Source organism: Castanea sativa, chromosome 7, assembly GCF_040712315.1.
Source record: "Castanea sativa cultivar Marrone di Chiusa Pesio chromosome 7, ASM4071231v1".
Taxonomy (NCBI): domain Eukaryota; kingdom Viridiplantae; phylum Streptophyta; class Magnoliopsida; order Fagales; family Fagaceae; genus Castanea; species Castanea sativa.
The window spans coordinates 28,425,773-28,441,037 of NC_134019.1; the positions used below are offsets into that span (position 1 = coordinate 28,425,773).

General features: G+C 34.0%; 1 protein-coding gene across 2 annotated transcripts; it reads right to left on the minus strand.

Moving 5' to 3' along the window:
- Positions 1-394: 394 nt before the first annotated feature.
- LOC142643795 (alpha-L-fucosidase 2-like) lies at positions 395-9,308 on the minus strand. Of its 2 annotated transcripts, XM_075818510.1 has the most exons (10): positions 8,732-9,308; positions 7,624-7,769; positions 6,102-7,006; positions 5,623-5,755; positions 4,960-5,118; positions 3,673-3,897; positions 3,489-3,590; positions 3,228-3,363; positions 1,649-1,844; positions 395-931 (listed from the first exon to the last, which is right to left on the minus strand). In XM_075818510.1, exons 1-10 carry the CDS (start codon positions 8,937-8,939, stop codon positions 628-630), a joined length of 2,514 nt encoding a protein of 837 aa, XP_075674625.1. In that variant the 5' UTR covers positions 8,940-9,308; the 3' UTR covers positions 395-627. The 2 variants fall into 2 exon arrangements, with proteins under 2 accessions (XP_075674625.1, XP_075674626.1); XM_075818511.1 differs by lacking the exon at positions 7,624-7,769 and having other exon boundaries at positions 8,732-8,804.
- Positions 9,309-15,265: the final 5,957 nt, after the last annotated feature.

Consider the following 15,265-nt stretch of genomic DNA (forward strand, 5'->3'; position numbering starts at 1 on the left):
ATATATAGGACAATTATACACAGCTAAGGGTTGGAATTTCGAAACCCTGAAGTAAAGTTCAAAAACTCATAACAAATAATACGGTTCAATGAAAATGTAATCATTTTGTGAGTTTTTTTTTTTTAATCACCTAGTAATCTTGTGATGGGCATCAAAATGTGCAATTTCTTTGATTTTTGGTTATTTCAGATAACAATGATTTTATTAAGGAACCAATTGAAACAATTTTTAAAAATCCAAGATTTTAATTCAAACTTGTAAAAAAAAAATTAGGATTGAATTGAAATCACCCAATCTAAGTAACTAAATTGTGCAATATTTATATCCTTTTATGCAGATTAATACATGCAAAATAGCATGTTTTGCATAAGCATGCTAATCAGAGAGAGAGAGAGAGCCAAATGCTTGTATCATTCCGCATGAAATTGTTATCATCAACAACAAAGATTCTCTCACTTCTATCAATCAAACTAAACCAACTCACAATGATCCAGACCAAAAAAATGAACGAGAAAGACTGAAAAAGAAATACAAAGGAATTAATCTGTGGACTTATTGAGCAATAAAATCAATGCTATAATGACATCAATTTGATCTTAACGATAAAAAGAAAAAGCATCTTGCTTCTCAGAGTGAGTATGTCTTCACGCATTTTAATTGCCTATTGAAAGTGTAAACCCTGCCGGATGATATACTTGCCTTGATTGTAGTTCCTCTATAATGTAATCTTTGAAGAGAATTCTGGTCCTTCGACCAAAGGCCAACTTCGTGAAGATCTCCTTCCTGCCAGCAGATGTTGACTGTCATCCCACCACGCGCCTTCAATCCTTTTACGCAACCATTTGCCCATTTATCCCGGGGAAGAGCAGGAAGTAAGTATAGATCCTTTATGGTGCTCTGGACAAGCATTTCTGCTACTGCTGCCGAAAAGCTAACACCAAAATTACAGAATTGTCAATCATAAATACTAATCTTACTTGAAAGGAAGCTTTTAGTTTACTTGGCATAAATATCAAGTGCTTATAAGGGTGTCACTAAAAAAATTAAATGATAAACCACCAATTACCATTACGATGATTTTTAATAGTTGGTATCAGATTCAGAATTCAGATGCCTGTCCAAGGTGAAAAACATACTTAAATTTTAGGCTTCAAGCCTTATTTGCCTTGAGTACATAATTACTCAGGCACATAACTTTGACTTGAATATCCCGTTCAACTCCAAAATTGAAGTTTCTTCACAATGAGACTGTTTATTAAACAGTCTGTTTGACGAGTTAAAAGTTTTAGTAAATGATCCTGTCATTTATTTAAATTGGCGGTAGGGGTGCATTAAATAATACATACGTACAGATTGGAAATCACACATTCTCAAATTTAAGATTCTTGCTTAATAATTCACAATTAAGAGAAGCATAAGTAATCTGCAAAGATACTGGTTGAAAATCCTCATGTACCGATAAGTGAATGTTTTTGACAATTCCTTGATTAGAAAATTTACTGCATCTGAACACCTACTTCTGAATTGATAAGTAAGAGTCCCATAACATTAATGAAAGAAATTATCAGTTAGAGATGGAATTGATCACAGATAACCTTGCTTTTCCTTGGATTAAATAATCATAGTCAAACATGTTAGTGTGGCTTACGCAAAGTTGGCATCAATCTGGAAAGGTGGGTGTGCAGTGAACAAGTTACTATATAGTCCTCCTTCGTAGTCACTTTCATGATCTGGGTCTACCAGGTTAAATAAATGCTTAACCATCCTATATGCATGCTCACTGTTGTGAAGACGAGCCCATAATGCAGTTTTCCATGTAGTTGACCATCCTGGACCGTCCTCTCCTGTTTCATATTATGAGAATATAAACAATGCTACTATGAGATTATTATTCAAGGAATATTATACTTAATGAAGTTCAAAAACCTTGAAAATTCACATACAAACATATAACAAACAAAAGTACATAAAAAAATTACAATTTGGCTAACTGATAAAATGAACTCTTAAGAAGTGATCTTTTACTAAGGACAATCGGTTTACACTAATTGGCCTATTGTAGCTTGTCACAATTAGTTGACCATTGCTATAGCCCTATTATATTTCAGCATGTGTCTGTTGTATTGCATTTATCAAAAATATCTTTGCAGTTTGAAATTTACAAACTGCTATCAACATAGATTGTTATAACTTGCTATTTATTTTTATTTTTCCAACTTTGCAATGGAAAGACCTGCTCTTGTTTTTTATTTTCCTATTTTTACTTATTTTAGGTTTTGTTAATGCCAAAGGAAGGTATACTCCTTGTCAAAGAAGTAAATATTATATTTCTTGTTCACCATGAAACAGGAATTGGAGCTTTATATATGTAGGCAATCTTATCAAGAGTTTTGTGGCTTTGGTGCAAGAGATTCTTCAATCTGGGCATATGAGAAGACTCTTATACCAACTTTGGTTTGAGGGGAGAGGGAATGAAAGGAAAGACGATGAGAGAATCAGAGCAAGGAATGGATATCCATTGTTTGGTTGAGGTGAATTGGGTTGGAGGAAAGGATAAGGGGATTCATTTTCCTCCCAAGCTCTTTCCTCCCAAATTGAAAGGAAAGGGAGAGAATATAGAGAGTGGGACCTGCCAATAGACTATTTTTCTTTCTCTTTCCTCCTTACAAGCATTTTTTTGGCTTGTAAGGAAAATTTCTTTTGTTTATTTTCCCTTCCCCCCCCCCCCCCCCTTGGTTTCACCAAAGGGGGTTAGAAAAACACAAGTGGGTTTCTTTGAAGTGAAGTAGAGAGTTTGTCTATTGTTTGAGTGAGAGAGCAACATTGAATGTATAGATGTTTTGGGCTCTTGAGAGTGTTAAGTTGTGTTTTGGTATTTGAGAGTTTGGGTATATTGGAATTTGGTCAGTTTGTGTTCATGAATCGTTATGGATTTTGAGCATATTTTTGTTGTGTGAATCTATGAATTTTATTTGTGAGATTTGGTTGAGTGTGTTTGTAATTTAAATCACTAATAATGGATTTTGGTTGGTGTTGTCCATGGATTAGGCATGGAATTGGCCAAAGCAAGTCAAATATTATTGTCTTGTGTGTATCTTCATATTTTCAATTGTGTGAATCCGCTTCCACTGACCTCAAATTCCAACAAACTAAAATCAGAGCTTCCACCACTATAAGTCATAACAACTTGAATTTGACATCTAAATGGTCAATTATCACATACAAACCTCTTTTATAGAGAGTATTATCAGCAGCTTTACATAAGTCTGGAGTTTTCTCAACAGTGATTGTATGCCCTGGAAAGAGGCCAAAAAGGTGTGAGACGTGTCTATGATGTGGATCTGGGTCCTGAAAATCTTGTGCCTACAGTAAAATAAAGGCAATTTGTTAGCCCATAAAGAATTCAGACATTCCAGAGCATAGAATAAGACACACTAGCATATAACACCTTCCACAATAATTTGAGAAATTAAATTCAAGATGAGTACCCATTCCATAATGGAACCATCTCTAGCAATTTTTGTTGGTAATAGCCTAGGTTGAGCCGCAAGAACTTTTTTAATGAGATCATCCTCAGTTTTACCTAAAACCTGTTTTTCAGAAATAATTAGTAAATAGAGTTTATAAAGATAAAATATTAGGACAGATTTGGCCAGCACATAAGAGCTTCACCTCAGCAGCAGAAACAATTGCAGAGAAAACTTCTTTTATGATTGAGATGTCCATGGTTGATGAGTAGCTCACACTGGCAGGCCTACCATCTGGAGCAATAAACATGTGCTCTGGAGAAGTTGATGGGTTGGTTTCCAGATAGCCTCCGGGGCCTTCAATCAACCAATCCAACAGAAAGGATGCACATCCTTCCAACAAAGGATATGCCTTATTTCTTAGAAAATCCTAATTAAGCAGAAAACATTAGCAATCATATTTAGACTAGATATTTTGTGTCAGATATTACAACCAACGTAGAGAAAAAGTCAAATATGAGTATAGGTACAAAAGACATTTGAATTGTATCAATATCTCAAGGCTTTCGATTCCGCTTTTATGAATTAGCCTACCTTAGAACAATAGATATTAAGTCAACCATCTTCAACTAGGCAACAACAGCAATTTATATGCTGTACCTCTTATCCTGTCTCTTATGAATTGAGAGTTGAATTAGTCTCTACTTCCCTTATAATCCATATCATCTCTACAGAAATTATTTTCTGAAAGTGTGATTTTCCTTTATAAAAAGGTGCACCAGTTCTAGTTTCCAATGATTAGAGTACAAAAACAGAAGATTCCAAGGCTATACAGACATTCTATTCCAGTTCGGCAACATTTCCGATCCACTCAAACCCTTCAAAAGATTTTGCAATTTATTTTATTAAGTAAAGAAAATTTATTGAATCAAACAGAACGACACTTAGAGTGTGTTTGGGAATAGCTTAGCATTAGCTTTTAGCTTTTAGCTTTTATGTACAACTTTTTAAACCTCATTTTTCCAGTATTTTCTCACTTTTTCAAAAATTTTCAAGGTACAAGTATACTTTAGCACACTTTCAACAAAAAAGCTAGATAAGTTGTTCCTAAACAAACACTTAGTACACAAGCTGTGTACTTTAGATGGCTAAAGCCTACAGCATCAAGAAAAATTACAGCAATCAATAAAATCTAATAAAGTATAATGGGGATGAGTGATGACATGGTAATACTGCCATCCAGTCAAACAAAACCTGTAGAAGGATCATCCAAAAATGTTATAATTGATTACTGAAGGATTTTTCTTAGTGGGAAGATATCACTTTAAAAGTTCTAGACATGTTTGTTTCTACAATATTTCAAATGCCACGAGACTTGCATGGCCTTTGTTAATTTAAAAGCTGTGTGTGAGAGCTGTATGATGTCCCTCTCATAATGGACAAACTTCACTCCATTAGCCATAAACAATTGATGGCTAAATTAGGAACTTACTTTGTCCATTTTGTACGTATAATGTTCCCAGAGATGGGTACAAAGCCATGCACCTCCCATTGGCCACAAAGCCCACACAGCCTCACCTCGATCTGGTGATGTTTTTGCCCATATGTCAGAAACTTGATGGACAACCCAACCGCTTGCTTCATAATTCACCTGTAATATTCAGCAACTATATAAGCAAAGACACACTTAGAGCAGGTAGAAAAGATAGAAACTCATTCAGCAAAAAGAATAGAAAAATCAACTGTCTTGGTTAACATGGAGGCCATCAAAGGTCTAGATTGCTACAGAGATTATGCTGGTTTTAAGATATTGATACTTCATTCATGTATGTGCATTGTGCACCACCACAATCATATTAACATGATACAAAGAATAATAAAACCAAATTGCATCAGATAATAAACAGTCCTTTCCTTCTTCAGGGTAATCCAAGGCTCTCATACTGTTTCAATAATTTACCTAAAGGCTCAATACTCCAACTCAAAATGTCACAGCATCCATGAATCTGTCAATAATGGTTTTTGATTGAACAATATTGGTTCAAATTAAGGTGAATGTCATCCAATAAAAGTTGGCATAAAAATAAATGTTGATACAAAAAAATAGAATAAACAATTCAAAAGTACTGTACACTAGAAATGTGATTAATCTTACTTTTGCAGTTTTACTCCCATTGACTGACAGAGAGGAAATGTAATCAAACAAGGGTTCTTGGCACTCACTAAGGTTGCAAGGAAGGGAAGGCCAATAGTTCATTTGAAGATTTATGTTCAAGTGAGGAGCACCGCTGAACAGAAAAGAAAGGAGTCAAATAAGTAACTGTCCAAATCAAGCAAATAGTCACAAGAATTGAAAATTATCACAGTATATGTTTATGAGCTATCACTGAGAAGGTGCAGCTTAGCCATGCCATGTGTTCAATTTATGTCCATATAATTAAAATAAAATAAAAAAGGAAGGGGAGGAGGAAAGACGAACAATATTCTAGGAAGATACACTTTTATCACAATATTTTTTATTCTTGCCTAGGTTTGTTACAAAGCCTAATGTCCTATACCTTTGGAAAATTAATACAATATGACTTGGGGAAGGGGGAAGCACATGCGCACACACACACGCAGATGAATACATACTCCCATGCAGGCTCAATATCCTTGTTCCATATACCCTGCAGGTTTGCCACCTGAGTTCCAGGCCGTGAACAAGAAATAAGAAGATATCGACCATACTGAAATAAAAGCTCTACCAAGGAAGGATCTTCATCAGTTTGAAAATTTTTCACCCTCTCTGAAGTTGAAATTTTCTCATCTTCACTCTCCTTGAAATCTGAATTAGTTACCAAGGACACAACTTTCCCCGTCTTCAAAAGGTTATTTCCTAAAAGGCTCTTGGAGCTTTTTGAAAGCTGCAATGAGACACGACGGAAAAGATTCTGATAGTCATCCAAATGATGTGCATAAAGTTGGGAGTATGACAAATTTTTTATTGACTCTAATTTATTGAGAGACTCTGAAGTAGGATCCTTCTTAGAATCTGAAGGCTTAGTAAATGGCCCATCGAATGAAGATGAAGCCACCAGAAGCAATACAGCCCAATCTGAACCTTCCACCCTCAACTTATTGTCTTCCAAAACCTGTATCACCCCCTTGCTGTCACTAATCTGTAAATCAAGAACTGAACAAAACTGAATTCCTTTAGGATTGTCATTTGCATTCGCTTTAGGGGGGATCCTTTTACCAGGACAACTTCCTTCCATTATTATCTGATTTTTGCCATGCACATGTGAATTATGATGCATCTTGCTGTCTAAAGACACTGTAAATGACAGCGATCCTGATTTGCTTGTAGAAATCTTTGCCACAATCACTTGATCTGGTTTAGATGCAAAATGTTCCCTCAAAAATTCTACATCAGCCACAGAATATTTTACCCTTACTGTTGCAGTATCCAAGTCCAGCTCTCTGTGGTATGTTTCTTCAGCATACTTAAGATGTGATTCATCAAATTCAAGCTTGATGTCCCCAAGAAGTTGGTAAACCTTCATCATCAAAATATAACAATTAGGACGTAAATCCAATAATTAAGTTTAATTTTTTAGTAACATGGAGAAGCTCATCTTCTCAGGTATCATTGGTAATAGAAATCTTGCCCCCACACAGAATAACAAGTTGTGCAGAATAACTAATATTTTTAGATAACGTATCACATAACATATCTAAGGTCACCTCAAGAGGTAGGGCACATTAGTTTGGTTAAAGTTAACTACACTGTTTGCCAGGGTTTTATTCACCAGTATGAGGCACTGCATGATTAGTAAAAGCCAAATGCATTAGGCAAGCAAGAAATGCCTAGCACCCAGGCAGTCCAAAACTTTCATTTTCAGCAATTGAGTATGTTTCAGCTTTCACCACCCATTTGGGCAAGGATAGAAACCTCAATGACAAAATAGGTTTTTCTTTGGTTGGACAGATTGCATACCCACTACTGACTAGCAACACAAAGGTTCATAATGAATTGCATGGCTTGTTTTACAAAATAGAATAGGCCAGACAACTCCAAAAAGTTCAATCAAGTCAAAATATGTTTTGTTTCATATCAATTGAGCAAAATAAATGATGAAGAAACAGAAAGCATCGATGTAATTAAGTTACATACATCAGAAGGAGCTCCTGACAACTTGACTGCTGCTGCAGTGGCTTCAACATACTGACCATTATCAACTAGTTTTCTGACCTGTGTTAATGCCTCTGGAGCATTTGGGTTGGTATAGTTCCCTGGATTCCCAGTCCAAAGCGTGTCCTCTACATAAGAATTGAAATAGCCATTAATGTAGATGCAAATCATTCTACCTCACTTGCTCCATTTGGTTTCCACTAAAATATATGAAAAAGAAAAGAAATCTTCGTCTAGATTTCTAGACCACTTATTGTCTAAAGCCAATTAAAACAAAAATGAACCAGCAATTTTTGTAATTTAGAAACCATAACAAGCTGAAATTTTTACTCCCCCCTCTCGGCCTAAGGAATCTGAGCAACCTAAGACAGAGTTACTTGACAGATCATACATATAAACTTATTAAATACCATTCCTAAACCAGGTTGAATCAAAGACGTGAATTCTAATTCAAGAAAAACATCACCTAAAAATCCACCAAAATTCAATCTCAGAGACTAAGTTGAGTGCACCAAGATCTTGGTTGAAGCAAGAAAAAGCCTTTCATTTCAAATCTGATCACTCCAAAGCATTTCAAGTCTCTTTAGTGTCAAACTCAAATGATTGTATCATATCCACTGGTTAGTGGATTAGAAAGGTAATAACATGAACAAGTCGAAATGTCAAACCTTGGATCTTCAAAATAATGAAGAAGAAAAAGAAAAGTATAGATGTCACTGAAATCATTCCAAGCAATTCATTTTGTTGTTCAGAAAAAAGTACAGAACAAAAATATTATATACAACGAAATATTAAATCTTACTACGCACCAAACCAAAAACTAAAAACTAAAATCTCATTCACTAATCAACAAAAACACAAAGCAAACAACAAAATGTTCCACTCGAGCCCCTAATCAATTCCTTTCCTAATTTGAGTTTCTTCTTCAAGACCCAGAATTCTCTTTTCATTTCTTTCTTTTCCCAACAATCAAACAAATAAAAAAAATCCCAACATTTTTTTCCCTCATTTCTTATACATTGCTATCGAAATTCAACTAACAGTTCATAGAAACACAAGGGAATTATGTGGCATTGGTGTGATTGTTTACCATTAAGCTGGAGAGTTTCTTCTTTGACACCACCCCACACCATGGCTCCAAGGCGGCCATTCCCAATGGGAATTGCATCGGTCCAATGCTTTGCTGGCCCTGAAAACGTAAGTTTCAAAGGCTTAGAACTATCAGTATCCACTAAACTCGGATTCCACAGGTCCCTCTCTGTAGGTGGCCGCACCATAACCCAACCACCATCCTCCATTACCACAACAATCAAAACCCCACAAGGAGCACAAAGAAGAAAGAATGAAAGAAGCTTTGTTATGTGTGTTATTGCGTTACAGTGTGTGTGTGTAGCTTCTTCACACTACCAGTCTGTGTGTGAGCTGTGGGAGAGAGTAAAGAAGATGATGGGGTAGTTTGGTTTGTAAAATAGAGAGAGAGAGAGAGAGAGAGAGGGCATTGGCTTTGAATATCACATCACATGTCGTGTAGTACTGTAGTAAAGTAAGAGGGACCCACATAACACGGCATTTTGTTCTGTAAACTTAGAAAGTTTGAAGCTTTCTGAATTTGTGAGACTATCTTTGTGAACGTGAATGTTGTGGGGGTGACATGACATCATTTTTTTTCAACGTAGATATTGTTGTCTTTCACTCTTTCTACTTTCTGCTATCTTTTTTTTTTTTTTTTTGTGTTTTTTGTGTTTTTTGTTTGTCAAGGCTTTTGCCTTTTGGCCCAATAGAGAGGCGGTGAATAAAAAATCCCATATAAAATAATAATAGTATATGAACAATTGAGCTTTTTTATGTGATTGATATCCCTTGGGGACTGTGTTGTGTTAAACAAGAAAGAATTGGATAATAATAAAATTTTAGGATATCTTGTCAGAAATCAGGTGGGGGAATTAAGATTATTTTAAAAAATAAAATGAAAATGTGTGGGAGGGTTTGGTTGAACTAGATGCTCTAGCTGTTCGACTTAACTTGTGGTGAGACCTCTTATCTCTAATTGCAAGAACTTTTTGAAGACCTTCCCTAATATTCAGCTTGAACACACATTCAGTAAAAGTCAATTGCTATGCCAATGCTTTATTTGAAACTTAGAAACTCTAGTACCAGTAATTTTGTTATTTTTGATTATATATCCTGAATAAAGGAGGAAGTTTGTTGTAATTAATAGATTTGTGGCTGTATAACTGTTTTTATGTTATGCTTATTTGACCATTTCTACCAAAAGAACGTGGTTTTACTTTTACAGTTGGGGGAGAAGCTACCATTAATGGAAAGGAATGCATTTTATTAAATTTGTCTTATCCATTATAAATGATGATTTCAAAATTTCATTTGTTTTGCTAATTCAGAAAGAAAATGTAATGGGGAGGCATTCGGGCAGCCCAACACAATGAGGTAAACAGCCCACAAAAGCTTGAAGCCCATCTTTCAACTTTTAAGGGGCAGAAAGAATCTCACTCCTTATCTACCTCCTTTGTATGAAATGGAAGAGTATATGCCTATATGGTAAGTTGGGAAGCACATAGGATTCCAAAAGGAAGCAAAGTATCTGAAAATTGGATTTGCTATGTCTACTGTCTATGCCCCAAGGGGCAAGAGTCACCCTTAATTAAAGAAAGAAATTTGTCATTTTTGTAAATTCGTAATACATAGTGCCCTTCCATTGTCTTTGAGCTCACATGCCAAAACCATCACCTATCTTCTCGTTTATTAAATGAAGAGAGCAAAATGTAATCTACCTTAAGGGTTAGTTTTGAAGCGTTTGGGTTCGTACTTCGTATTCTAGAGTCAAGCTCGAAACTCACATTAGTCCAAGGGAAACTGATGGCTACCATCACACTTTGATAAAGCCAAAAACTCGAAAAAAAAAAAGAAAAAGAAAAAAAAAGTGTGTACAGAACACAAAGGATAGAATAATATAAATCCGACCGTAAAATGAAAATGGAAAATTATGTATAGTAGGGTTAAAATGAAATAAAATAGATCCAACCGTTATTGCAATTGTGCATTCAGGTCAATTAGTGATACAAATTGCATACCCTTGACGTAATGGACTAATGATCACTCTATAAGTATAAGTGTTTGTGAAGTGTGAGTAATGGTCGAAGTTTAAGTTTCTAAGAGAGAGCTTATACACATATACACATAGATTAGGTTAGAGTAGAATTCTATCTTATATAAAAAAAATGATACAAATTTAGCGATAATTAAAATTATTGTTAAAATTATGGTTAAGTGATTAAATTTACTAGTATGTAAATCCGTGCATATGCACGGGTACATTTAAAAACAATCAAAATTACATATATATATATATATATATATATATGATATGAAATCTAATTGGATCTAGTCTCTTCGGTTTTTGCTCTCAATAATTCACTTGCTACAAAAATTAACAAATTAGATAGGACACATGACGCAAAATTAAACTCCAATTAAAATTCAATCTAAAATCTAATTGAATTTAGACATTTTGATTTTTGAACATAATAATTGACTTAACACAAAAATTTAAAAATTAACTGACACGTGACACAAAATTAGACTCCAATTTAGAATTTAATTAAATTTTCTCTCTGCTTTAACTATTTATAATATATATATATATATATATATATATATATATATATATGACTTATAAATTTGAATTTTTTTTTAGTTATACGATTATGCTTTTTATGGTTTATTATATTGAACTCCTCGTTTTCTATATTAAATTAACTAATTTGCCACAAAAATTTAAAAATTTAGATTAGATGGGACACGTGGCACAAAATTAAATTCTAATTTAAATTCAAATTTTACCTAAATTAACTCACTTGGCACAAAATTCTAAAATTTAGATTAGATGAGACATGTGGCGTAAAATTAGACACTAATTGAATTCCAATTTGAAATTTAATTGAATTTTCTCTCTACTTTACAAAATTTAGATTAGATGAGACGTGGCGTAAAATTAGACACTAATTGAATTCCAATTTAAAATTTAATTGGATTTTCTCTCTACTTTACCTATTATTATATATATATAGATTACTCTTTTTAGAAACAAATTTATTGGTTTTTAATAGTTTAAATTTTTTGAGAAGAATGGAAGTTAATATGATATTATGATCAATAAGATACTATTCATTTTCTGACTTTTGAGTGTCTTGGTCAGGGCAGAGGGACATATAGCCTTGACCCCCCCAAAATTTTTGAAACCCTTATAGTATTGTATAAAAATAAATTGGGCCCCTACAAAATGTAATGATTGGCCCCTCCAAATATTTTTACAGATGCAAGATTACTCTTAACTTAGCTTAAATCATATCATACTAAAAGAAACGATAACCAAGTAGTCCATCTACTTGCATTATGTAAGTGCACAATTGCACCTGGACCCAAAGACAACTACAGGCTCAGGCTCAATGAGCCTTAAACAATGAAATTTGTAGAGTGTGGGCTTGAAACCTAGGTTAGAAGTACTGAGAACTTGATAACATGCTAAAAGTTACAAACACTTGTAAATAATAAACGATAATTGCAAATAGACCTCCTCGGACGTAAGCCGAGGACCCTCTCTGTATTATTTCTCTTTCTTTCTCAAAGATTACAATTCTTCATTTCTTTCTTTGTTTCTTGGCCCCCCCTTTTTCTTTGGTGTTCATCCCCCTTAAATACTTCTTTTCCTGATACTTTATCCACGTGTTGCTCAAACCTCCTCCTCCTAGATATTTCTTTTCTTAGTGCCTTTGAATAGTGACCAGAAGTTTCAGTTCTATTGTTTAGGAGTCACTTCCCCATAAATGCGGCCAGGGAGGTAGGTGCAGAGTCTTTAATGTGGAGGTGGCAGCCTTTGCTTTTGGTATTTTTCTAACACCGATGTACCTCGAAGGCTTAGGGTTTCCCCCTTTTAACCAACAGTCCTTCTAGAATTCTGCCTTGCCCTTCGTAGTGAATCTCCGAGTTCTCTTGGATCTGTCCGAGGAGAAACTCACCCTCGGCTGTATCCTCGGACTCTCGGCGTATGAGCCGATTCGTAGGACTAACAAATTCTTAGATCAAGAGCAGATCGACCCTCCTTGCTACAGCCCAAAAGGCCCAAATGCCCACTTGGGTTCCTTTACACCCCACACATTACATGCCAAATAGAGTTTTCTAAACTATTGGATAGAAGAACCCTAATTTTAGAGTTCCAATTAGCTATGGATGTTCATCATCTTCACAGTTCATGCTCATTTTTTACTGTTGTTTTGCTTTGTTTTTGAATAATGAAAACTTATAACTTTCTTTAAAAAATGTCACAAATGTTAGTCCAATGTTAGTTTTTATGTTTTTTCCCTTTAAAATTTAGAAATGACCGCGTTTAGCTATTTAAAATTTCAATATTTTGTTAGTTTCTCAAGTGTACACCCAAACAAAACACACACTTTTACCAAAACCAAATAAAACCCTACCCTCTAGGTGCCTTTCTTTTTATTTTTTCTAAGAATACAAATTGTTTACAATTGTGAAATGCAATGTGCATTGCTCGAATTTGTGTGTTTTTCTTTTTCATTCTTGGTCTTCAAATGTAATATATTTATTTTTCTCATCATTATCACCACAATCATCATTTTTTTCCACAAAATTTGATCTTTTTCTCATATCACCAATTTGTTTTCCTCATAGTTATATTTTCTTTTTCTCACATTATCATCATAGTTACAGTTATATTTTAATAATAAAATATGGTTATTGGTTATGAGTTATGACTAACCTATAAATACATGATTCGGCCCTCCAAGTGAAAATTTCTGGTTACGTCCTTAGTCTTGGTGTTACTTTTGATGATTTTGTATGCCTCTTGGTCTTCGGCCCTTTGGAGGGTGGGAAAAGAGATGAGCCTTTTCCTTTGGGCAATGAGCCTGTACATATAACTTGTTCCTCGGCCTCAAAGGGTAAGTCAGCAAAGTTTAGCCCATTTGGTCTGTCCTCCCAAAGAGTGTAAAAGGTGCCAACTACTCGGGTAGTCAGCTGTAGTCAGAATTGGATCACGTTTTAACAGCCCTATACAGAGCACATCGCCTGAAAGGGGAACTTATTCAACATTTCCTTAAAAGCATATAAATAAATAAATATATTTTAATGCAACAAAAAATTACTTTTTTTTTTTTTTTGAGAAACTAACAAAAAATTACTTTATCTATTTTAATATAGTATTTAACATTAGAGTTAGTATAAGTGTTAAAAAAAAAGAAGGAAAAAATGCTCACACGCCCTCTAAACTTTAGAGTACTGGCCAATATAAAAGTTTAAGAGTGTTTTGGCCAATTTACTCCTTAAATATTTCACAATTGCCAAATCAACACAAAAGTTAGTTTAACAACACTAACGGAAGTGGGACATGACACTCACATGAACTCAAAAAAAAAAAAAACACAGTCCCAATTTTTATTTATTTATTTTTTCGAGATAAAAAATAGAACAGTCCCAAAAATTTGAATGCGATAGAAAGAAAAAAAGATGAACAAACTGGCAGAGAGGAGAGAGAGAAAGAGGCAATAGAGCTAGAGCCACAGCGGCATGGCATGTCAGCGCCTAGTTCTTTATCTCGCCATCGTCTCGCCATTTGTATCCTGAAGGTGCCTTGGTGGGTTCAGAACAAGCTGACTCGTTTTGTTGATCCGTGGCACATTTTTATTTTATTTTATTTTATGTTTTCTCAGTGTCAAAGGCAATTGTGTCTTTTGATAGGTTCCATTTTCCTTCATACTTTCCCAAAAATTTCTCTCCTATACCATTACCAATATGTATTTGTCCATCAAGCATCAACCCATTATTTTATTCATTACAATAGTTAATATGATGCCAGGAAATTACATCGATTCCCATTGTTATATAACTAAAGTAGCAAAAGCCAAAAGAGAATCAAGAGAAGAGATTAAAAAGAGATGTTTTTGATGGGTCACTAAGGGTGAGTTTGGTTGGGCTTTTTGAAAAAGTGCATAATGAAAAAGTTGAGTTTTTAAAAAGTGCATAATGAAAAAGTGATTTTTCAAAAAGCTCAGTGTTTGGTAAAAACTGTTAAAAAGTGCTTTTTGAAAAAACTTAGTATTTGGCTAGCACTTATAAAAGTGGCAGTTTGAAGGGTAAATTACTAAAAAGGACAATGTCTATATAAAAAGAATTTTTTGTTTTAATTATCTCTTTTAATGCAAGTTATGGACACAATATTTTCACAAAAATTTCACAATAAAGTTTATATAACAAGTTGTTAATAGTAGGGGGAAAAAAAATGTCACTAGTAGGTCTAGATGAGAACTAATAACAACTTACTATGTAAACTTTATTATGAAATTGTTATAAAAATATTATGTCTATAGTACTATTTTTTTCTAAAAAAAAATAGTACTAACTTAAAAAGTTTAGAGATATAATAAAATGTCACAATATTTTCACAATACTAATTTAAAATTAATCTTTGTAAAATAAAATTTTATTAACACATATCTTTTAAATAAGTTGTTCTAGTACCCATAATTTTTTCTCCACTACATACTCTATAACATCACAACTTTAAAAAAAAAAAATTTGTAAAATAATTTGT

What these genes read in the sequence shown, in the direction of transcription:
- LOC142643795 (XM_075818510.1), bottom strand. Translation starts at nt 8,939, where the DNA reads ATGGAGGATGGTGGTTGGGTTATGGTGCGGCCACCTACAGAGAGGGAC. An exon ending in TAATACTCTCTATAAAAGAG is followed by an intron (nt 1,845 to 3,227) that starts GTTTGTATGTGA and finishes AATATGAAACAG; the next exon opens with GAGAGGACGGTCCAGGATGG. An exon ending in CAGATTGATGCCAACTTTGC is followed by an intron (nt 932 to 1,648) that starts GTAAGCCACACT and finishes TTTTGGTGTTAG; the next exon opens with CTTTTCGGCAGCAGTAGCAG.